This window comes from Corvus kubaryi, unplaced genomic scaffold (assembly GCF_017639235.1).
Source record: "Corvus kubaryi isolate FWS band 111438036 unplaced genomic scaffold, C.kubaryi_AGA036_p1.0 37398, whole genome shotgun sequence".
Taxonomy (NCBI): domain Eukaryota; kingdom Metazoa; phylum Chordata; class Aves; order Passeriformes; family Corvidae; genus Corvus; species Corvus kubaryi.
In genome coordinates, this window is record NW_024581137.1 from 21,415,072 (window position 1) to 21,439,496 (window position 24,425).

Below are 24,425 nucleotides of genomic sequence, written 5' to 3' on the forward strand. Positions count from 1 at the left end.
CGGAGGCGGGTCCGCGGGGACCGCGCTCTTCCTGCCGCCCGCCGCCGCCGGGCAGCGGGACCCGCGCTCCGCCGCCGCCCCCGCTCTCTCCCGCTGGGATCGCGGTGCCGCCCGCGGCATGGCCGGCGCGCTGGGCAGGGGGGCGGCGTGCTGGCGGATGCGGAGCGCGGCGGGCGGCAGGAAGGAGAAGCCGCCGGGCGCCAAGCCCCAGCCCCGGCACGGTAAGGGGGCGGCCGCGGCGGGGCTCGGCGGGGCGCCCACCGAGGTGGGACGGGAGCCCCGAGGTCCGCGCGGGGCAGCCTCGAGGCCAACTTGCCTGTGACTTGTTTTACCCGTTCGGCTCCTGTGGGGCAGGGGGATCCTTTTCTCCTTTCCCTTCCAGCGGGTGCGGAGGGAGAGGAGCTCCTTGCTCCCAAATTCCGCCGAGCTGCGCCTTATGTCTTTTATTTGCCGAGGCGAAAGGAGAGGAACAGTGTTCGCGCGCGTTTTGGCATCTTGCTTTGATAACGGCTTGTTTGATTGTTTTTGCAGAAAGCATTTGCAACCTGGCAAACGCCAGTGACCCTGGGAAGAGTCTCTTTTGGCTTTCATGATCTTAATGCCCGGAAAGCACTGTTGAAAATTTTGCCCTGTGTGCTCTTGTCTCCTCCTCCCTTACTTGTTCGGGGAGACATGCTCTCTTCCAAGGCTAAGCAGCACACAGACAGTTCTCCCAAAATCAGATCCTGACTTTGAAAACATAGAAGGGAGTGGTGTTCCACGAACTATTGAAAACAAGTGTTGAGGTTCATGACCTTTGTGTGCTAAACACTGAATGCGGTTTACCCAGAGCCAAATCTGTCATGTACGGTTTCCTTACTGTACCGCTTGGCTGTCACCGTTCTCTGCTTTGAGAAACAAACCCAACTGTTTGTGGATCTGGTTGCAATGTCTGGAAATCTCTCTAGAGTTTGTTCTAGCTGTGTGTTCCCCCTTGAGTTTTAAATCCACTGTTCGGGTAAGTGTGTTTGCAGAAGTCTCTGACCTAATCCTTCAAGGGTAAGGTAGCAGCTTAAGTTGTGCTTGAGTTCCGCGTCAATTTGCGTTTGTTTGTTGTTGTATATGTTCGTCCCCAAAGTAACTTTGTGTCTTTCCCTGAGAAACTAATTTGGCTGAAGGAGTAATTTGTGCTCTTTACAAGTCCACAGATTGCTGTAGCTCATGCAGCACTCTTGATGACAAAGATGTTGGGATGACAGGGAGCCTGGCATCTCAGGTGCTGGCATTTGGAGAAGATGCTTGCTAAGGAAAATAATACACCCAAATGCAGGTCTGAAACGAATAGAAGCTCAGTATTTCTCCCACCGACTGTCACCTGGGTATTTCTGAGATAGAGTGCTTTTGCAGCAACATCTTCTTTTTCATTTTGCTTCTTTGTGCCCCTTTCACAAGCCAAAAGAGGAAGCAGACTAAAAGTCGGAGCAAAGATTTTGTCAGTGGTTGTCAAAAACCCTCTAAAATAAATACTGTGGGGAAAAAAAAGTGTTATCTAGTTAGACAATAAAAGTGATTGTTTAAAAATTATTGTAAATATTTATCCTATTAATGCTAAGTGTAATGCTGGTAATAGGGTAGTATCATTTTATCACATGATAAAAATAGTTGATAGGATTCCTTTAAGCTGTATACCTGCTATGTGTGGATATTATACAGTAGCTAGGCACATAGACCAAAATTCTGGATGCAGTGAATTTGGTGGGAATTTTGCCACTGACCTAAGAAGAGCCAGAACTGAACCAACAGACTGTGTAGCGTGAGGTGTCGGGCCAAACTGAAAACATTTGACTGATTCAGCTGTGCAGTTGTGGCAAAGTTTATAGCCCTGCATATGCTGCTATGGTAAATATATTATCATGATAGCTCTACCATAAAATTAGGGAGTTATAAAATAACTAGGTTCTAATTTACCTTAAGGAAAAAGGTGTAGTATGCTTCAGTCTATCAGGATTGCTTCTTATAACTGCTTTCTAAAGAATCATATGACACTAAATTCACATTTAAGTAATTGCTGCAACAACACAGAACACTGAATTACACTGAAGCCTGTACACTTTGCATCCTGATTAGATTTCAACTGTAATTTAAAAATAAGCACTCCATTATATTGTCCTTGCAAGGTGTACTAGACTTAGTTACCAGATCACTGACTAACAATTAACAGCTCCAAATGTAAGGTGAAAATGAAATTAGAGTAATTTGCATGTCCCTAATACTGATTGTGTGCTATAGGGAAATATTTGGGGTGAAAACCAAAGAAGTGGTATTACTTTAGTATGCTTGCAAAATTTTCAAAGTTACAGAAACACTGTTTTCAACAATGGACTTTTAAGTTAATTTCAGCTTTTGTAAGCAGTATTGATCAATTCATCATGCAGGAACAGAGAATTTGCTTAAATGTTTCAGCAAAAGCATTAGAGGGGTTACAAGTAAGATATACCTAAAAGTAAAATTGTAGTATGTGAACTGCCAACAGTTTTTAACAAGCAAACAGACTGACAGGTTTGACTCATTCAGACCCTCATGCATTCAGTTATCAAAGTTAGGTGGGAACTGTTCACAAAAGAACTGTATGAAATACTTTCAAATCTCTGTTTTTGCTGCAAAACCACTTCAGTGATCCACGAGCCTGCATTGGTAAAAAGTGTCATAGCTCTATGGATCTCAACAGCACTGTTATGATTGACACCATCTGAAGACCATGCAAAATATTTCTGTGTATGTTAGGATTAAGATATGTTTATTTGGGCATCACTTAAGGGTCTAAATTGGCAGGGTGCATATTGAGTTGCAGCTGAGCAAACCTGCTATTTAACTGAGTCAAGTTACAAATATTTTCCAGCTTTGACATTCTTCTCACCTTTTATATGAGGAATTATGGAGACTTTTTTATACTTTTCTCTTATTTTAAAATACAAATATGAAAATTGCCCTGTGATCTCGTGTGTAAAGGTTCTTGTTTTGTAGTTTCATACCATGTAAAGCACCATAAAGCTGAACTAGAATTTCCACCCATTGTGATCTAGACAGTAAATGAAGTCTTGTCAAGATTCCAACAAAAAGTTTGAGATCCTGTTGATATGATGAATACTAACAGTCTTGTAAAAAGTTTATTTTTGAATGATTTAGTGTTGGGTTAACATTGGCACCTTACCTGTAAAATCTCCAAAGAACTTGAAAACTGAGAATGGACAGCAACAGCTGGAATTCTATTACAGATTCTCTTTAGGCAGAAGATGTTATGAAGTAACATAATGAAAAATACGTAAACAAAGTAATATTTTAGTGTGCTGCTTAAGAAAACTTTGAAATACTTGTATGAGAAAACCTGCTCCCTTGAGGAGTAGATGTGGAAAGTTTGTGACTAAAAGCTATGAAACGGAAACAAGTTTTAAATTACTTGGTACCGCCAGAAATACCTTCTGGAGAGAAAGCAGTGTTTTATAACTCTTTTAAAGCTATGGTAAAAACAGTTACCAGGGAAAAACAGCACAAGTAAATAGTGCTGGATGTATGTATAGGAGTGTGTGTATCCACGTAGGTGAAGTTTTAGACAGAAAACAATTACTTTTAATTTATTTGATTTTCTTTTTTTTTAAAAAAGAGCTCACAAAATGTGCCATATTTAGACTGGCAAGTACAAGTCCTCTGTGCTTCAGCCAGCACAGTGAATTCAGTTGGTTTTATGCCAATATGTTGAACTATACCCAGGTAGGCTGGATAAAGGAATATGAGCTCTAACAACACAGACTTCTTTTTTACCTGGATCTGCTGACTAATTTTAGTCTTTACCTGTCTAGAATTGTCACAGAATAAGACAAAAGCTGTTGTTGCCATGTTTGCTTGGTGTGATGGAAAGGTTGTAGTATGGGAAGGGTAGAAGTCAACACATTATTGCTGCAGAGATGTGGTCTCTTCTAACTGTGTTGAACTGCTGGGAGAATGGAGAGAGAGGGAAAAAAAACCTCCCAAACCTGTTCATTGTTTTCCTCTTGTGTAAGCTTAGTTGCATGCCCATGTGCAAACACCCAGGTTGCTCCTGCAGTGAATTAATTCCACAGTTAACAGTAAGGCAATTAAATTGTGCTTGAGCTTTCCACTTTCAGATATTCTCATCTTTGTACATTTCTTCTTGAAATATTCAAGAATGTGCTTCAGTATTTTCTGTTGGTTTTTCCTTTTCTTCCTTCTCTGTCTCCTGGGAAATAACGTTGTTGGTCGTATTGAGGTAGTCATAACCAAATCTTCTGTTTTGCTCGAGGCATAGTTCTCTCACCTCACTTTTTACGTGTGCCTTATTGTAGTATTTGTGAAAGTAAATGTGTGAAATTAATGTAGGTGTTTTTATATATATGTGTATGTGCTTAATATAAAGTAATAGAAGTTTTCTTCTTGAAGCAAGAAAGTATTTTCTGTGATCAGCTGGAATAAACTGCAGGTAGACTTTTAATATTGAAATATTTTTGTAGCCTGTATGGAATGTATGAACATTGACATTATTTTTTTTTACATCTACTGACACTTTGATGCTTCAGCCACTTTTGGAGTCTTGTTAGTAAGGGAGTGTACTGTGTAATGCAGACCTTGCTCTGAAGGCATGGCTTTCCAAACAATTGGATGGGTAAGGCTTTTGGCCTGGAGAACAAGAGAGGTTGGTTTGCCAAACATATTTTAACTTGATTAGCCTTTCCCTTTGTCCTTTGATGTAAGTGCTAGCTGTTACCTCTTTCTGTGGTTGTTTCTGTTTGTTTGTAAAAAAATTGTTTATTTGTTTCTTTTGCTTTGTTTTTCAAATTAATTCATTGTAAAAAAGGTAATACAACTAGTGGATGCCTCATTCATAGATGAGGATATTTATGAAACTGATAAAACCTAGAATTATAACTTCCACAATTAGAGAGAAGTAATCAGAGCTAAAAATCCATGGATTATTCTAAATTTGAATTTATGATATAATGACAAACCCACCCACTAGATCTTAGAAGCACACTCCAAATACAGTTTTATGATATTTATTTAGATCTAATTTTGGCACAGAAATGTAGTTAGGAAACCAAAGACTTCCCTTCCATTTCATACCCAGATATACTTTTCTGACTTCTTTTTTTTCTTTTTACAGAATATGTGGGTAGTTTTAATCAGACAGAGTCATAAGTCACCTTGCTGGGAAGTACAAGGTGTGATCTTAAAGGGAAAAAAAAAGAATGACTTTCCTGATCATTTGGCTTTTGCTGTTGAAAATTCTGAAGCTAGGTGAAATGATTACTCTGACAGAACTATAGAAACTATCTCATTTCAGTACATTCTGAAATATTTTATATTTTGAATAACCCTGGCTCAGGGGCATTTAATACTTGCCTCTGGAAGTTTCCAGTCCTAATATTCAATTTAACATCTCTGCCTTTGTCTTTCCATTTAGCCTTGCCATGTTAAAACAATGAATCATCTTGACCATTAACTACAGTTGGAATGCCTGTTTATGCACTGAATTTGTTTTATCATGTTGCCTTAATAATTGATTGGAACTGTGGCAACTCCTGACAGCTTTCCCATATGAATTTGGGCTATTCCCAGTGCTGTTCTGAGCAGTAGAAGCATAAGCCATCACCAGACCTGGAATGTCTTTATCTTCTAAGGGTTCAACTTGTTTTCTCATGAAACTGTAAGGTAGCATTTTCATTTTCTGTCTTCATGCATATGGCACTGTGTAGGGGCTGTAATATTTCCTGTAACAGTTGAACAAGGAATATTGTTATTGTACATTCACTTTGACATATTCTGTTTTGTTGATGGATTTTAAATTGGTGCTGATTAAAATATTGAAGCATTAAATAGCAAGTGAATCAAAACTATAATGGCATTCTTTGAATAATTTAGAGAAGTGACATGGTGCAAAGGAAGCACCATGGGCTACAGGGCAGGGAGGCTGTGCCAGCAAACGCAAATTTATACCTCTTGCCTTGTGAGTGGGCTTGGAGATAGCATTCTGGCTGCTATTTAAGCAGCATTTTGAAAATAAATGCCCTTTTATTAAAAAGGGATTTACTGGCAGTTCCTTGACTCATTAAATAGCATTTGCCTTAATTATGTAGTAGTAAGTATCATTGAGAGTATTTTGCTTAATTCCATGAAAAAAACTTTGTTGCATTTGGAAGGCAAATACTGAAGGATCTACTTAATAAATAAGCCCAAAGTACTGTGTAAAATGTGTTCTTTTTAAGATGGCCTTGTGATCTTGTCTTGTGCACTGTAATGTCTAAGAATATTTTTTGTGTGCTCTTTATGACCAATTTTCATTGAGGTGTTGATGCCACATTCCTGTGGAAAGCATCAAAAAGTAGAAACGAGGAGTAGGAATTAGTGGGTAGAACTTTCTCCTGAAGGCAGATTAAAGTAGAATTGGTAGTTTGTGATAATGAACCCAAGAGCCTGTGGAAAAAAAGCAAGAAAAAAGAGTTGTTATAGTCAATGACTGCATTGCGCTTTGCTGTACAAACCATTCCAGTGTTTTGTTCAATGCTTATCACTCTGGAGCTCTGAAACTACAGAGCTGTCTTAACTGCTGGCATTTGTAGTGAGGGGGAGGAATGGGAGGTTGAGAAGAGATACTCCTTCTCCAGAAGTTGGGTTGAGTAAATTTGTGTAGTGTAACCAGATGTCCTCATCAGTTTCATCTCTTCGGCTGATAGGCGCTGTGGTTTCATGTGGGACGTCATGGTTGCTGCTAGACAAGAAGTGGGTGTGAGTAAAATTTTTTAGGAGGTAAGTGAGAGGAGGTTCTGTAATGAGAAGCTGTACACAGAGAGATCAAGGGACCCCTGCAAAACATTCATATCAGCAGGACTGCAGAACAGATGAGATGCTGTATTCTGGGATGGGCAGAATGTTTCAAGACTTCTGCATCATTTTAAAATATAAGACATCTTCATAATCAAGTCCTGACGTCATTAATGAGTGGCTTGTAATGTTCAAACCCGAATTAGGGGGAACGGGAACACAATATTCAATTTTTAACTTAGAGGTGTGACTTTTTGGCTTTCTAGCTACTTGGAATTCCAAGAGATATTCAAGCATGTAAATCCATTTAAAAACCAAAGGAAAGTGGTTTTCTATAGAACACAATATATGTTTTAGGGAAACACGGTCTTTTCCAGTCCTGATGACGTTGGAATTCTGTAGATTCTCTAGGGCAGGACTGCTCCCAGTCCAGGTATTGATTTCAGTTAACGCTGAAGTAGCCTGAGGGATGGTCAGTTGTTTGTGTTAATGGTACTGCTGGGTGCAGCCTAAATTGCTTTGAGCATGTGGCCTACAAAGGCAAGTTCCAATGAAGCAAGAAAGAATTTACCACTGTTTTTATTCATTGTGCAGTTGTGGAGGATGTCTTGTTATTTTTCACTGAGAAGCGGTAATAATCTGATTAGAACAGCAGCATATATTGTTGGGGTTTTTTTGTTTGTGGTTGTAGTGTTTGTTTTCTTAATGTCCAGGCTGAAAAGCTAGTCCTAGCTCAATTACTTTAATTTTTGGGAGAGGACTATGTTGCAAATGTAAAGGAGGGAAAAAGATCACCTTACAGAAACGGTAGTGACTGGAGTGAGATTCTGATCTTGGAAGGGTTTGATCTCATGGGCTGTAGCTGCTTGCTGTATGCACCAGATCAGTGAGCTGATTTTTCAGGCTTTCTGAATTCTTCTGTTTTGGCACTTGTTCCAGGGAGTGAGCACACAAATGATCTCACAGAAGAGATGATTAAGTAACACCTGAGTTTTTCAGAGTTCTTAGCAGCATTGAGCAGTTGTTTCATTGCAGGGAGGGTTAAGCTGAAGCTACATCCTTGACTAGCTTATTTTCCCACTTATTCCTGCACCAACACAGTGCCAGTTTGATGGCAGATGGACATTTTTAGCCCAAGGCTTTTGTATTCTGCAAACTCAAACTCCATTTTATGATTTTCTCAGCATAAAATGAAAGTGGCAAAATTATTTATTGATATATTTAGACAATCGTTTTATGACTTTGGTGTGGGGGTTTGTTTGTTTGTTTTGGGTTTTTTTAAGATCTAGTTAAAATATTTAGATCCATTAAATTCTGATTGTATTCAGCATATCCAGTGGAAACCTGAGGAATATGCAGAATGATTCAGGTTGGAAGGATCCTAAGGAAGATCTCTAGTCCAGTTTCCTGCTCTGTGTCAGCTGTGAGATCAGACTAGGTTGCTCAGGGCTTTCTTCAATCCAGTCTTGAAAACATCCAACGAAGGCATGCACAAAATCTGGCAACTAGTTACTTTTTCACATCAAAATGCCAAAGAGACCCTGATAACTTTAGAAAAGTGTGAGTTCTAGGTAATGGCCATCTTCCTAGAAATAAGCCCAGGTGTAAGGGGTGCTAAATCGATTCCACTGATGATCTGAAGTACCACTTGCAAAACATAGTGCAAGCTGCCTTATTTTAGGATGTTCCAGAAAAGATACCATGGAAAGCTAATAATTTGCTAATATCCATAGTGCTTTGAATAAAAAGAATTATAACTATTCCTAGGCTTGCAACCCCTTATCTGAGTTCACCTAGGAACTTAGTTAACTTTTTGAGAAATACAGAAGAGTAGGCCAGCTATCTGGCCATTCAACTATCTGCCTAAATCAGAAGTGCAGGTAAGATTTTGTGACAAGAAGGGTTTTGGCAACCTGAGTAACTGAAATATTCCAGTGCCGTTATAGCACAGAAGTCTCTGGTCATTATGGAAAGAGTCTGAAAGACAATGCTTTACTGTTTTTGGTGATCTGTGGGGGGTGTGTGTGTGTTTGTTTTGTTCTCTTTGGGTTTGTTTGTTTTGATTTGGGTTTTTTTTTGGCCCCCCACAGGTTCCCAGCTTTGGAGCAGTAGTGTGGCTGCTGGTTCTGATGTTCCACTTGACACCCTGCCCACAGGGTGGGTGGGTTTCTCTAGGTGTCCCCTGTGTCTGGCTTAAGGAATCTGACAAAGAACCTGCAGCTCCACTGCATCTTTATGTCCTGGTATCTTCTTCTGTACAAGCCTACAAGTGATTTTTACTATTTTCCAACAATATTCCTATGTAAGAAAGTTCCATGCAACATAGCCTGCATGCAGTAGTACAACCTTGCTGGTAATATATTTTCCTGATATAAAAGAGTACTGTTTTTCTTTACAAAGCACATTATAACTTTTGGTATTAACTGCCATTGTCTCACATATCCTAATTAATTCAGCTATTTGGTATAATTAATTTGTTAATGCTTCTGCAGTCATGTCATAGGATACATTGGTCTACCAGCAGTCTCAAGGCACTCATGTTAAAAAATTGTTTAGAGACTCACTTTCTTATTTAATAATATTTTAATAAGACCTTGGGATTTTTTCTCTTCCTTGTCTTGTCCTCAAGTATTTTTTTTGTTGTTTTGTTTTCTTTAAATCTGACATCTGATTTTATCTTCGTCCCACTGCTTTTCGCAGGTTTTGTTTTTATCAAGTAGATGGGTAAGCAGATATGATTCAGAAATCTTTGATCAATGGTTTTCCTTGAAGCCTACACTCCTGGTAATACTTCAGGTGTCAAAGCTAGGGGCAAAAGATGGTTGAGCAACTAGTTCAGTAAATAGAAGTAATTTATGATTTTCCTAATGTAGGGAAAAAATAAGAACTCTATCTGCTATCAAAGTTGTGAAAATTGGGCAGTGGCTGAATTTGTGATGCAAATCCCAAGATGGATTTCTCCCATTTCTAATATTTTACGTGTTTCTTGAGAGTTAGCATTCATACTTCAACAGCTGTTTTTTAAAACGTGTCTGTGTTTGAGAAAGGGTGTGTGAAGCCAATCCATACAGTAGAAGGAATTGCAATGAACTAATAGCTTTTTCAGGAATGTGTGTTCTCTGGTCATAACTTACGGAGACTTGAAGCTGGCACAGAGAAATGTAGGGTATGAAGGGTGCCATGAAGAGCTTTCATTGTCAGAGCAGCGCTGCACAGTGCGTGTCTGTGTTTACCACACTTTGTCGTTTGTATGTTTTTGCTACAGAAGACGACAGCAATCACAGCAGGCACTCCTGAGCAGCGTGGCTGGGAACTCTGCTGCCATCTGTGTTAGCGCTGCCTGTTCCTGTTGTGTGCTTGTTTCCATATGTATAGTTTAGCACTTAGTCTCTATCACTATTGGAGTAGTATATCTGAAAACAGTTGTGATAATTAGAGTTGATGGCAAACAGTCATTTAGGAAGTTAATTAATTTGTTTTCAATGTATGTGCTCTGTTTTTATTTCTTTTTTTTTTTTCTTTAATATCTCCTACTCCTTTAGAAACATTTCATGAGATACTACTGCTCATTCCAAACTTGAACTCATCATTTTTGGCTTTGAACATCGTAATAACCTCCACAGCAACCACTGTGATGCCATAAACAGAGGGTTTGACTTCAGGTGAAGAATGTAGGCAGTAAAAGCAGAATAACCCATAAAGGAAAATGTGGGAGGATGGGAAGGACAGGGAAAGTGATTATTCTAGCTTTCTGTGTAGTGATACACTACCCATCCCCCTGGAACTTTTATTTTTTTAATCTTTACTGATAGCTGAAAGATAATAAATTCTTTTAAGATGTCAGAGTAGAATTTCCATTTTAGACAGTATAATTGAAAATATATACAAGTAATGGAGTTTTATTCTGCATAAGGTTTCTTTTTCTCTCTTTCCATTCATTTTTAAAAAATCACTTTAGTAAATCCACTGTGGGAGGATAGTTTTGCTGCTGTACTTTTCCCAGGATGCAGCAAAAGAAATTGCATTTGCAGTTCACAGAGAATGAAATTAGACTTGCTCTGTCCTGATGATCCACTACTCCTACACCCAGCACATTTCTGGGAGAGACTCTTGCATGCTGTAAGAGACAGTGCCCTGATTGTACTTGCACCTGCTCTTGTGCATGAAGGAACAGGCACGTACTTGGGCCCATGTACCCCCAAATTAGAATTAGGCACTGTATGGAGTACCTCTGTGTGAGTGTCTGCCTTCTCTCTGAGGCGTCATTCTTGGAAGGGGAGACTTCAAATGTATCACTTTGTTTGCTTATAGGGGCTGAGACAACTTTATGTTCTGTAATAGATTTATACCTGCTCAGAAATACCATGGTCTCAGAGAGCATCAGGTAGTTGAAGGATATCCGTTTTTATCTTGCATATTCACAACATAGTTGGGTGCTAACTGTAGTATCAGTAAAAAGTAATTGGGAAATGCAAATCTCATTGTAGCATCCAGAAGAGTGGACTGTCACTTATTTTGTTTTAGTTGGATGGTTGACAGAATGGCACACACTCCTTTTTCTTGTTGAGTAATAAAATCTTGCTCTTTAACCCTTCAGCCATCCATCCAATAGAGATTATATACATAAACTTTTACTTCTAGTCTTTTGTATCTGGCCAGTTCTTTCCTTTGGTCTGTGGCTTCTCAAAAGCAGCTTCAGTTAGACAAACACTCAAATGACCTTAGTGCTCATGGAGCAACTTAAGTACCTGTGTGCCAGACCACACAGCAATAAGTACTTCCTTTTCTTACGGAACAGAAATTGAATGCCTATAATGCCTATAGAGAAAAAATTCTTCAATAAGAGCAGAGAAAGCCCAAGGATCAGCAAGGATCTCCGTTTAATATAATGCTGATCCTGTGCCAAAGCTGGTTAATGTGAGGAGACTTACACTAGATATGTATCTTATATATATCTATATCTATGTAGGTATATATATAAAATGAGCACTTTCTATTCAACAATTCTAGCAGTTTTCATTTACATTTCAAAGGCAGAGAGAGAATGAGCGTACTCGTATCTGTAATTCCAATATTCTGATAGTCCCTCCATCTGGATGGTGGTTCCTGTGAAACTGACACAGTCTGGACAGTTTTCATCAATTTAATTTGTTCCATCTTCTCAGATGAGCCTTTAATCTCCTGTTTGCTGATCCTGGGTTTATAATCAGATTTGACAGTGATAGAATGGCAGTAAATATCTTGATATAAAAGTCTATAACATAGTAGAATTGTTGTTTCTCTCCTTACTCCTTGGTGAGGTGAAATTTTATTTGTGAAGTGTGAATAACTTTGAAGCATAAAGCTGCCTAGTTTCAGGCCATTTTCAGGTGCATCTGTTAACAAGTGAGATGTTTATTATTTTTTTCCCTCTCAAAAAAGGCAAGTAAAAGGCTTATTTGTTACCTGCTTCTTAATATTTTAGGAAATGAATTTGATGTCAACTTGACTAGTTATTCTGTTTCCCAAGAGGTTGATAACATACTGTTCCAAATAAGATCTAAATAATAAATATTCGACCTGTGGATATAATTTTCATTCCTAAATAAAGCCATTCCTGAATAATTTTAATGCTGTCGACAAAAACCTTATAGTTAAGTGAATGAAAATATGTTTAACAGCTGCATTTAGCAAAAGCCTGTTCATGATTTGGGGTTTTTTTTCACTGTTTTGTATGCATGTGTTGGCTGCATAATTTCTGTATCTATTTTGCTTCCCATCAAAGTGGAAAAATCCTTTCTCTTTGCTTTTTAAGCCATCCTCTGCATAATCTTACAGGTCAAATTAATGGTAAAAATATTCAAAATAGAAGGTTGGAGATACACACAAAACGACGAGCATACCCAGGTGAAGTGCAACCGGTGCGTGTGGAATAAAGAAATGTTGCCCAAACTATAAGCTGTAATCAGTCGTGTTTCATTTAATAAAGCTTTTTTTTCTTTCCTTGAATAATTTTACCTGGCTGTGTCTCTCCTTTAGTTTTTATATTCTTATTTATAATTTTGGCATTATCCCATTGTAGCCTATCTGCCTGTACTTAATCTTGGGAGGAGAAATACTCTAAATACACTGCCATATTTTCTTTCTTTCTCTCACTCTTCTTTTCATGATACACTAATTTCCATGTTTTTACTGTTCCAAAAATTCTTCCCCTTTATTCAGTTCCCATAACTTCAGTTAAATCTGAGCTTCACTGTCAGAGACAAGAATTTAAATGTGGTTTTTCCCCTCCTGCTTAAGCCTTTGCCTTTCCTTTTCAGGATTTGGTGTTCCTGCCACCTGTGTATTCAAATGTCCATCTGGCATACTACAGAGTTTTCTAATTATTTATATATATATATATATATATATATGTGTATATATATGGCTGAGATATAAATGTTAATTTTCTTAAAGAAATTTGTGATGGTTTTCATGTGTGTGAAATTATTCCATTTTTTTCTTCACAATTGTAATGAGAGTCAAAATTGTCAGCCCAATGAGCTCCAAATTCCACACTTGCTTATATAATAGTCCTGTAATTTTCATTTATGCTTTCTCTGCTTTCTCTTGGTTTTATGCCAATAACTCCAGGAAGATCAAACATAGTAAACTTTCTGGGTATAGCTTCAGAGATAGAACAGAAGATTCTGAGGAAACCATGCTCCTAACTATACACTTCAAGCCCAAACTCCAATCATGAGATGTACAGAGAAGTGCTGGTGATGATTGTCCTCTTGGGAAGCTGCTGTTTTCCTTGATGTTGCTGTTGGAAGAGGTCTTTGTTGTTTTGGGTACACATGAGTTAGAGAACTCTGGAAATTGCTGATAGAGAGAATCTGATTTAGGACATTCCCACAGATTTTGTGGGGGTAGGGAAGGACTGCATTAGTGCTCATCACTGACAAATGGTAAGAACCTTTTCTATTGGGTCATTGTTTCTGACAGTTTCATCCAGCTGCCTTTTCGGTTCTCTCTGGACATGCTGTTACAGAACTTTGAGAAGCAAATTGAAAAGTTGCATGCAGCAAATGAGCAGTGCAAGTTCCTTATTAATGCTACTTTTCCCTTTGGCAAGCTTTTCCACTTCAGAGAGTATATTTTTTCCCCTGCACTTAGAATTAATTTTGTATGCCTTGACAGCCAAATTATTTGATGTAGGAGTAAAACATCACATCTGTCCCCCACTGAAGCGGAACACTTGGACTGAGCTGGTCCTACCAGTGCACAATAGCATCAAATGGTCCATGGGCCTGAAGAAAATCTTCTGGTAGGAGGGAATTGCAATGTGCATGGGCAAATACAAAGCTGAGCTGGAGTTAACAAATGGGGATGTGTTGCATTTATGTTCAGCATTCAGGCAAAAGTGATAACCATCATTGTTCATGCTAGCATGTAGCTGACTTTTAATTAGCTTGGAATTATGCTATTGCTGGTTTAGGTGAAGGACGGTAAAGATTTTTTCAGCTGAAAATAAACTGCCTGAGATTTTTTGAGAGATTATTACTGAAACCAACACAATTCCTATAAAAACTTGAATTCTATACAACATATAAATTATTTTTTATATATGTTATATCCATGTATAAATTAAATATTGATGTATAAGAATGGAGTGCCTGTTGTGGAAAAGAATGTGCACAACTCCATATGAGAGGGGATGCAGCAATGCCTGACTCAACCAGTTGTAAGTGGTTTTCTGGCAGTGAGTGAAGTGCTGAATTTAATGATTTAAACATACAGGGACCTATAGGCAGTGTCTGCACAGTGGTTATTTGCATCTGAGAAATGGGAACAGGTATCCAAGGAATTTACTGAGGTAAGGTAATAGGTTTTTGAGTGTGCAGAAAGATATATGTACTCTGGGGAAAAGTAGCATGTGATCAAATCTGAATGCATAGGGCTTGAATGTTGTTGGCACTTTGTAAAATTGCTTATCAATATCTTTTTGAGTAAACAATTTACTTTAGCAAGTGTGCAATATTTTTAAGTGATGAAAGAAATATGATAGCAGTGATAAGGAGGGTGATAGCAAAGAGTGTAACAAAACAGTAGAATTAGGACACCAAAGCCTCACACACGAGGTTTTATTTCCAGATACAGAACATTCTGCAACTGAGCCTGCACAATGTGAGTGTAGTATATTTACAAATGAGATGTGGAAAAGAGAAAATATTTAACTGGACCAAAAAGCAAAAATGCGTACAATATACAGTGGTCAGCAATAATGATCATTCCAGTTCATCAGTTGAAAAATGTATTTGACAAATGTCCTAATCACAGAATAAAACAGCAGAGAGAGAGTGTTTTAGTTTTCCTTTAATCAAAGCCAGGAAGCAAATGAGAATCCTGAACTGAAAGTCTTTGGGTATCTCTGCCTATGGAAACTGACAGGTCTCCCAGGAGGAATACGATGGTTTGTGAAAAATGTAATTCATAAAGTGAAACTGTTGCATGTTTGTATATCTGTGGAATTTATCTATTTTTTAAAACATAGAGGAAAACAGTGAGGGCAGCTTTTCCCACATAAAGTTCAAATCATTAGATTAGCTACTAGGATAACTAAATGAGCAACTTGTTTTAGTAGTACCTGTAAGAAAACAGAAAACCATAGAAGACCTGCATCTTTCAATAGCCCAGTTAACACTGAGCAAGTAGTGAACAAAGAGTGATTGTCACTACTCATGAAAAATATACCTACTGAGCAGTCCAGGCTGAAAGGGAGATGTGTTGGGGTTTTTTTTGTTTGTTTGTTTCATTTTGTTTGTTTTTTTCTCTTGTAAGTTCAGAAATACGATTCTCGCACAGAGATAGTTGGGCTGCACCTAGAACTTTTTGTATCTGCCAGAAGATATCACTAAACAAGAATGTCTTTGGAATTAGCCTGGCATTTGGGATGTTTCAGAGGAAATGGAACCAGGCACTAGGGGAACTCTTAGATGTTGATGTTGTCGCTGGTTTTGTTCTTGTTGCAAGGAAAGGAGAAGTCAGGGAAGAGGCAGTAGAATACTGTGATGTTGGGTTGTAGCAGCTCTGTGGGGCACACCAGGCAGTGCATGTGTCTAAATGAAAGGATGAAAGGCAAGGGTAGCACTTGTGGGAAACCAAAGGAAGATCAAAGTAAATCCTAAGGGCGTCAGTGGTTCCAAACCTTTGTGGAAACAGCAATGTTAGCTACACTGTGATAGTTCTGGAAATTCCCCAAAACAGGCGCCAGTGTAAAGACTGTACATGGTGGGGTTTGCTAGCAGAGTCTTCAGAGACATAGGAAGCTACAGCAGAGTAAAATTGGTAACAGCTCTACCTAAAAGACCAGTGGTCTGGGTTAAAATGGCAGATCCCTGGCTGAGATGGTGTGACAGCTCACATTACTTGAGAGCCAGATAGAAGCACAAGGACTGGCAGTGGGTTAGATGAACTGGATCCTGTATTGCCTCTTGCAGTCCATGGCACTACCATAAAGCAGGCAACACGTGGAAGTAATTCATTCCAATCTTCCATGTGTATGTCTCAGCCTCTTATTTCTGCTTTTCCTGGTTCCCTGACAAAACTTCCTTCTCCAGGTTGTCCTAGGCTTATTAACACTTTCAGTACCACCTATATTTTCTTATTCTACTCTGTCTTCTAAGCCATTCGCATCCAGTAATCTTTTCCAGATTTGTGGGCAAAAAATATGTGTTCCTAGTCTAATTTTCCCAAAAAGTCTTTAGCCATGTCCCCACAAAATTCCACCTGGGACAGACATAGAACAAAAAAAAATGTCCTTGCAATCAAAGTTTGGCAAAGTTCTAAGCTGGTAATGGGGTTTTCCTGATTGGAAATGATGGCAGCATTGATGTGCAGTGCTACCAGGGCTATTACACTGCCTTGTAATGACATCTTTTCATGTGGATTCTGACTAAAGAATTGTCAAAAGTTCGAAGGACCAAATTATGCCTAGCACTCACACCTTGGATTAATAGGAGGCATTTGATAGAAAGGGACTTACTAAGATAGATGGAAAACAAAAATACACTTCTGTCTGACCATTGCCCACACTTAGAGATGGCAGTCAAGGACAATATGTCTAAAGGAACAAATGCATTATTTTTTTTTCTCTTAAATGTATTGTGTGTTTGATAGTGTTTGTAGGTTTTGTGTAGATCTTGTGCAATAATAATTAAAAATTAAATTGAGATATTGTGTGATTTCAAAAAGGATGCAGATACAAGAGATGAACATTCATTGGATTTCCTTTTGGCCCTGTGTATATTTACTTGCAGGGAAATTCAGCATGGACACAAAGATGCCCTATTTATAGTCTATTTTGGGCCTCTGTCTTTAACTGAATGAAATAAATATATGTATTTATTACATTTTCCTTTTTATTTCAAAACAGCCCAGCCAGGGAGTAGAACAACTGTCTTCTAGTAAGTTCCTACTTTGAGTAGAAAGTTTGTATCCAGAGTAACTCTCCCACTTCAGGCAGTTTTGCTCTTAACCCAGATGAGATAACTTTACACCTGAATTAGTTTGTGTGTCATTCACTGTTTCAGTGTGGGTACACAGCCAGTTTTGCTCCCTTGCTGTTGTAATTGTTGTGAAATTAATGCAGCTGAAATAATAAAATTTCAAAATTGCCAAGCTTTTTACTTCTGTGTTCATACCTATAGTAGTCCAGAGGCCCTAGACTCTCTTGAGAGTGACAAAATGTGTTCTGGCAATGTTAACACTGAAATGCAAAATTCTTGGCATATCTGGAAGCATGAATGAAGGAATTCACTAAAGGACTAGGGCTACTTCAAAACAAACAAGCAGGCAAGGGAGCAAGCAAAGACTGTACCACAGGAGGGCTGTCAGAATACAGGCTGCCTTGGTGCCTGGAGTGTTTGATGAAGTTCAAGTATAAAAGCAGGCTCCTATGAGAAAAGCACCACATTGCCTGAAACATGTGTCTTAGATGCAGTAAGTTCATTGTGTCCTGAAGGCAGATTTAGGCCAAACGTCTTCTTTCCCAGTGCTTCGTTCTAGATACGCCACTGGAAGGAGCTTAAACATGCCAGTTGTTCATAATCTCTGGCACTGTTGAGCAGCAATCCTGTTAAGATAGTGGAATGAGTGGACATCCGTAGTCTTCAAACACAGAGGAGAACAAGGAAGAATTTTTTCCTGTTATTTTATTCCCTGCATTAAAAACTGAAATTTTCCAGGGATGACTGAAATAATAGTGAGGGCTGGTATATTTGGTTTGTGTGTCAAGGTCTTGTTAGCAGTGGGGGGGCCACAGGGGCAGCTTCTGTGAGAAGCTGCCACAAGCTTGCCCTATGTTTGATAGAGCCAATGCCAGCTGGTCCCAAGATGGACCCGCAGCTGGCCAAGGCTGAGCCAGTCAGAGATGGTAGTAATGCCTCTGGAGTAACAGATTTATCAAGAGAAAAAACCCCTGCTGCACAATGGCAACAGGAGCCAGAGAGAGAAGTGAGAATATACAAAACAACTCTGCAGATACCAAGGTCAGTGGAGAGGGTGGGGCAGGAGGTGCTCCAGGTGCCAGAGCTGAGATTCCCCTGCAGCCCATGGTGCAGACTGTGGTGAGGCAGCTGTGCACCTGCAGCCCATGGAGGTCCATGGGCGTTCAGAGATCCACCTGCAGCCTGTGGATGAACCCACACAAGAGCAGGTGGATGTGCCTGGAGTGGACTGTGACCTCATGGGAAGCCTGCTCTGGAGCAGGGTCCTGGCAGGACTTGTGGACCTGTGGAGAGAGAAGCCCACACTGGATCAGGTTTGGTGGCAGGATTTGTGACCCTGTGGAAGGGGCCCACACTGAAGCAGTTTGTGAAGAACTGCAGCCCGTGGGAAGGACTCATGTCTCCCATGAGATGGACCCCATGCTGGAACAGGGGAAGACTGTGAGGAGTCCTCCCCTGTGGAGGAAAGAGTGGCAGAGATGGTGTGTGATGAATTGGCCACAGCTCCCATTCCACATCCTCCTGTGGTAGAGAAAATGTGGAGTGAAATTGAGCCTGGGAAGAAGGCAAGGCTGGGTGGAAGGTGTTTTAACATTTGGTTTTATTTTGCATTTTCCTGCTCTGATCTGATTGATAATAAATTAGTTAATTTCCCTGAGCTGAATCTGTTTTGACCATGACAGTAATTGGTGAGTGATCTCTCCCTGTCCTTAGCTCAATCCATGAGCCTTTTGATGTATTTTTTTCTTCCCAGTCCAGCTGAGGAGAGGAGTGATAGAGCAGCTTTGGTGGGGATCTGGCATCAAGTCAGTGTCAGCCCACCACAGCTGGGATAACTTACAAAGTTTGAAGCAGGTGGGAAAAAAGTTGAAAATGGGCATCAGGGTAATCTTGGCCAGCACTGTGACCACCCTGGCATTAGAAATCTCTCACAAAGGCTGATTGGAGAAGAGCTGAAAATGGAGATGAATAAGCTCCCTTGGAAGTAAGGTTTTCCTGTTTTTCTGCTGGTCTAGCAAGATGAAATGATTCATACCATGGTCAGATATGTGCCAGAGAGGAATGGGACTGCATGGTTGGGACAAAAATGCAGGTTTGGCAGCCACAGTTAGACTCCCTTGGACTGCTTCAGGCATACCACATTAGGTGACAAGTCACTATCCTGTAGCTGCAAAAAGGGCATGAGCATTAGGCAATGCTTATGCCATATTTTCCTTTTCCCATTGCCATATCATGTTTTTTACTCCTTTGCAATTTAAGCCTTTTGAATGCATGCCTCAGAGCAATGTGGTGATTGTTTGTGGAGTTTCACAATATATTATATACTCTATTATCCACTCTTTCAATCCAGAGCATGCTAGTTATTGCACCAGGACTCTGTTTGAAAATGCTTTATGATCACCCAAGTGCTCATAAGATAATGTAGGAAAGTCATCTGATACAAGAGGGAGGAAAATGACATGGACCATTTATTGATGCTGGTATGGAGAATTTAACTGAAAAAAATAGTTTTGTTTAGAGTGTCTTCGAAGAGTTCAGAGTAGCACAGCCATTATGGAGAAAAGTCTTAAATAGCTGCTGAGAATCTGAGACATCTGTAAGGAGTGAAAAAGGGTAAAGAAGATGTGGTTTTGATCCCTAGAATAAATACCAGGAGAAGGTCAAGAGAGTGCATTAGCTGAGGGAAGTACCTTGAAAAAGGCAGGGTCATGCAGGAAGGGCATTTGGGGAAACACTGAAAAAAGTCTTGAGGAGACTGTAATGATGAAAACTAAGCACTGTGGGCTGTGATGAGGACAGGAGGACAATTAGAGATCACGGAACTATCACATTTGTCCTGCAGCATTTTACTGCCTAGGAGAGACTTGAACTTTATGATTTATAGCCTATTGAACTAATATATGACCAGTCAGGACTTCAAGCATGTTGTGCTACAGCTCTATTGCAATTTTATGTTTTACTGTTCATATTCAGTTAAGGAACATTTCTATTTTGAAAAACATGCTAAGGCCATCTCTCTGAAACGCAGCTTCCTCCTAATGACGTCAGTTCCTAATAACTTGTTTATGTAAAGGCAGAGCATTAATTTTCTTACACTAAGGAAGACTTTTTCCTGCCTTCTATCCTCTAGATTCCAGCTGGGAGCATATGATGCAGCTCTGACCCAGATTCACGTGCCATCTGGACTACCTTTTAGAAACACCCTTTTTCATTGTCTGTAGCATCAATAAAATCTCTTTAGCTTTGCCTCCCCAGTCTATTAAAGGGGTTCTCAGATATAACTACACAGGTTGCAGTAGAATACATCTGACATGTGTGACAGAAACAGCTGTTGCTTACAAGCATCCAGCCTTGTCACCTCCAGTTCTCATTCAGTCTTACTCCTATGAAAGAGAACTAGTTACTTGTAAGTGGAGCTGTGTTTGCAAAGATCCTGGCCTAAGTGAATTCACTGCTCTCATGCTCCATGTTAATACAGGCTATTTAGCCAGGCTGTGGATGCCCCGGGGAAGACCAAGACCTCATTTCTGATTTTGGCCTCAGAAGCCCATGGCGCAGGCTAATGAAAGCTGTTAGTGTTCTAGCAAGTCTGGGAATCTCACGTGATTTGATGTATTGGAGCAAAACTAGTTAGCTGCATGTCAGTATCACAGCAGATGGCAATGACTACGTCAAGCACAAGGTTAGGAAACAGCTCTCATGTTGATGGAATATTTCGATTGAAGGAGTTTCCTACAGGAAGGTTTTTTGGTTTGTTTGTTTTTGTGTTGCCATGGACGATCAAAGATCTGGAATGTTGATTTGGCCAACAGACCCTTACTAGCTTATCTAGCCTCAAACTGTTGATGACTGCTAAAGTTGGGCTATGAAAATTTGGAAAATACACCTTTTGATTCCTATGTCCCATGGAGTTCCTTGTTCTCATAACCATTTCCTTGCTCATGAAACACAATGCAACTGCATAACAGTGAGGAACAGTAATTAATTGATTAGTTAATGACGTTCAGCAGTGTGATGTACATTGGAAAACTGGTGTGTAGTAGTGTGCTGATTTTTAAGAAATCTGTGTTGTAAGAAAAGGAAAAGCCTTTTACAGATATCTGATCTAGAACCTGTGTTGCTGAATGTCTTAAAACAAATGACTTCTACTAATTTTGTAGGGTTTTTTGCAATGCCTCTCAGATATGTACGCATTTATGTGACTTTTTAAGTGAAATTATCCTTCTAAATTTTAAATGAGCATGTGGTAACTCTGGTTTTTAGGAAGAAAAAATAGTGTGTAGGTTTACTATCCTGAATTGTCAGAAAGCTAACACCTTTGAGTAAAAACAAGGTAAAATTTTGAATTCAATCAAGTGTTTTCCTTACAGAGTTTGTAATTCAAGAATTGCTTGCTTGTTTTTTTTTTCTTTTTCCCCAATCCTTCAAAATAATAAATTTAAAAACTATAATAATCTCCCTGTGGAAAAACTTGAAAAAATAAAAAGCTAAATGCACTGCAGTATTTTAGATGTTGACCTAATTTAGAGAACTAAGAACTTCAGCCTTTTGGATTAAATTCAGAATTTTACATCTACCAAGCAGTGTGCTGATTGTTACCAGTAAATATGAAACACCTATGAGGTAGAGTGAGGTCACTGAAGAGCAACCAAAGAATTACAGGTCCAGTTCACTGTCAATTAAAACATGATTTGAATTTTAATCTCCTGACATTAGCAATTGCCAGGGCTTTTCAGAGTCATGAGGCAGAAATCTCTATTGTATGCTTTCCTGTTGTAAATTATGAGATTCACACATTTGTGGCACAGTCTAGCTGAGAGAAAAAACAAAGCTGAGACCATCTGAAATGAAATCATGTTGTGATTTGTGCCAGAAGGGTGCCTGAAGTAATTACAATGTCAGTACTTCCTAAGTAGGGTAGTGATATGGACCTAATTCTGGTCAGTCTGGAGAAACCTGTTTTGATGAACTTTCAACTCTATTTAGCTCAGACATATGTTGAAAGATAACCTAGTGGGATGTTACTGCAATCTGCTTGTACTTACCCAGGCTTTTGAATACGCTACTGCCATAATTGTACCAGTGATGGTTTGTACAAGTATTGAGGCAAATGGGCTAAGGCCTATTATTTTTATACTTGGTGTGAAATCTAGAGAAATAATCTCTGTCACTTTGGTATTGTGGTTTGTTATGAGCAAAATAGTCTTGGGAACCTTTGTTGAATTTAATTTTTATCAATTTGGAAAAACCTCTGATCATGGATTTGGGTATTGAAGGGGAAGCAAAAAGAAAGAATATAAACAGTTAAAAGAGTTAAGTGCTTTCCTTCCCCAGGCTCAACTTAGCCCAAACACCTATTCTAACCCCTCCCTAGTCTTGGCTTCCCTTATTTTCCCTTCAGATTATGTTCAGTGTTCCCCACTGCCTTTCGGGAGGTGAAGAGAAGTGCAAGAGGTGGGGTCATGTGCCATAAAGGTGTATTTTTGCTCCCCTTCATTTTATTGTTTTTCCCATTGTTCTCTTTCTTCATTTCCTGCTCTAGAGAGGCATCCACAGGCCAAAGTGCAGCTACCCTGGCATGGGTTCCCCACAGCTGCAGTCCCTTGGGGGTGTTGCTGCCTCAGCATGGGTCACCCATGGCTGCAGTCCCTCCTGCCCAGAGCGTGTTCGCAGCCGCATTTCCAGTGCTGCATGTCCTGCCTCTTGTGGCTGGCACAGGCATGCTTAAACGTCTTTTAAGCCTGCCTGAGGTTTTTGGAGGTGATGGGCTGTTTATGCTGGTTTCAGAGGCTTCTGGAACCAGCTGTGGCCGTCTCAGGGCTGCCTGCCACACAGGGCACCTCTGCAACCCTCTGCTACCAAATCCCTGCTGTCGATGCCCAATATGCAGCTGTAGTGCAGGTTTTTCCAATCTTGTTTTAAAGTTTTAATCTGCAAAAGTGCACAGACAGACTTGAACCTGCAGCACTGCATTTTGTAAGGGTTTGGAGGAAATGGTTAACCTCAAGGAAGGGCTATTTGATGAATAGCAGATAAATAAACAGGAGTTTGTAAAGAGTAATTTCTTAAATCCTAGTTGTGCGTCTTAGTCCTTGTGTTTCATTGACATCAGTCATCTTTCACCCTTAATAATGAGACAGCTGTATTTCCTCATGGACTCCTTTAAGATGACTTCTGACAGGTAAGCAGCCTGCTCATTTATCTTAAGCCTCAGCATGCTTCATGCCCTTCTTCTTCTTTGTGTGCATTTTAATATATTATTTGCCATTTGCTGAAACAGCCATTTAGTTCACTGGGATGAAATAATTTTTCAGTCAGCTGAGGCAACAGAAACCTTGAGCACCTGGGAGCTGGTGTTCTCTTGCATGTGCTCTCATACCCCTGGCAGCTGATGGTCTCTGTAACCTGGGATTTCAGCAGGGGTATGTGTCCAGTTTGCTGGCTCAGGATACACAGCTCATTCTTTGTTTCCCACCTAAATCTCTGCAGAAGTGTCACAGCCATGTCATCTAAAGAGCTTAAGACTCAATTAGCTGATGCTGGGCTTTTTAATGTCTCTGTGTGACCTCAGTAGTGTTGGTTCTGAAGTTGCTGCCTGAAGGCTCAGAAGTGCAATACCCTCTTGGTTAACACTTCATGCAGGTTTGAAATGCTTTTGGAGTTTGTTTTCTAACTGGTTATCATCTAAAACTTATCTTCACTTTGAAGAGGAAAACTGGGATTTGCTGGGATTGGATCTGACATACGGAGTCGAATGCTTCTAGATGGCAGGTCTTGTGACCGACGTATCCTATTCATTTGAACAGAGCAGTCTATTTTAGAAATTGTCCAAGGCCTATTTTATTCAAAATGATCAATCATGCTGGCTTTACATAAGCTGAAGAAAATATCTTTTGCCAAGCTGACTGAAAGTCAGTAGACCAATTTGTGTAAAAAGAGTTCAGTATTTCAATTTAAAATTATATTAAGGATGGAGAAGAAAAGGAGAGACCTTTTTGTGCTGCAAGTTAAGATGAGGACAAAAATAATTCTAGCATAATGGTCTCACCCTGGAAAATGGGGTTTCATTAAAATCAGCCTTCAGCTGAGTCTATCAGAACTGTCAATCACAAGAAGAGGTTGTTAGGCATGTAATTCTATGGA

The 24,425-nt window shown here is 39.7% G+C and overlaps 1 protein-coding gene across 3 annotated transcripts in view; it reads left to right on the forward strand.

The window, feature by feature from the left end:
- ZNF385D (zinc finger protein 385D) overlaps window positions 1-24,425 on the forward strand; it is a 423,741-nt gene that overhangs the window by 732 nt on the left and 398,584 nt on the right. Inside the window, exon 1 of one of the 3 annotated variants that reach the window (XM_042042822.1) lies at window positions 100-221. The exons of 1 other annotated variant lie outside the window; for it this stretch is intronic. In XM_042042822.1, coding sequence (XP_041898756.1) covers window positions 119-221 — 103 coding nt within the window. In that variant the 5' untranslated portion in view covers window positions 100-118. Of the gene's footprint in view, window positions 1-99; window positions 222-24,425 lie in introns of those variants that run through there. One more of the 3 variants, XM_042042821.1, reaches the window with a different exon arrangement.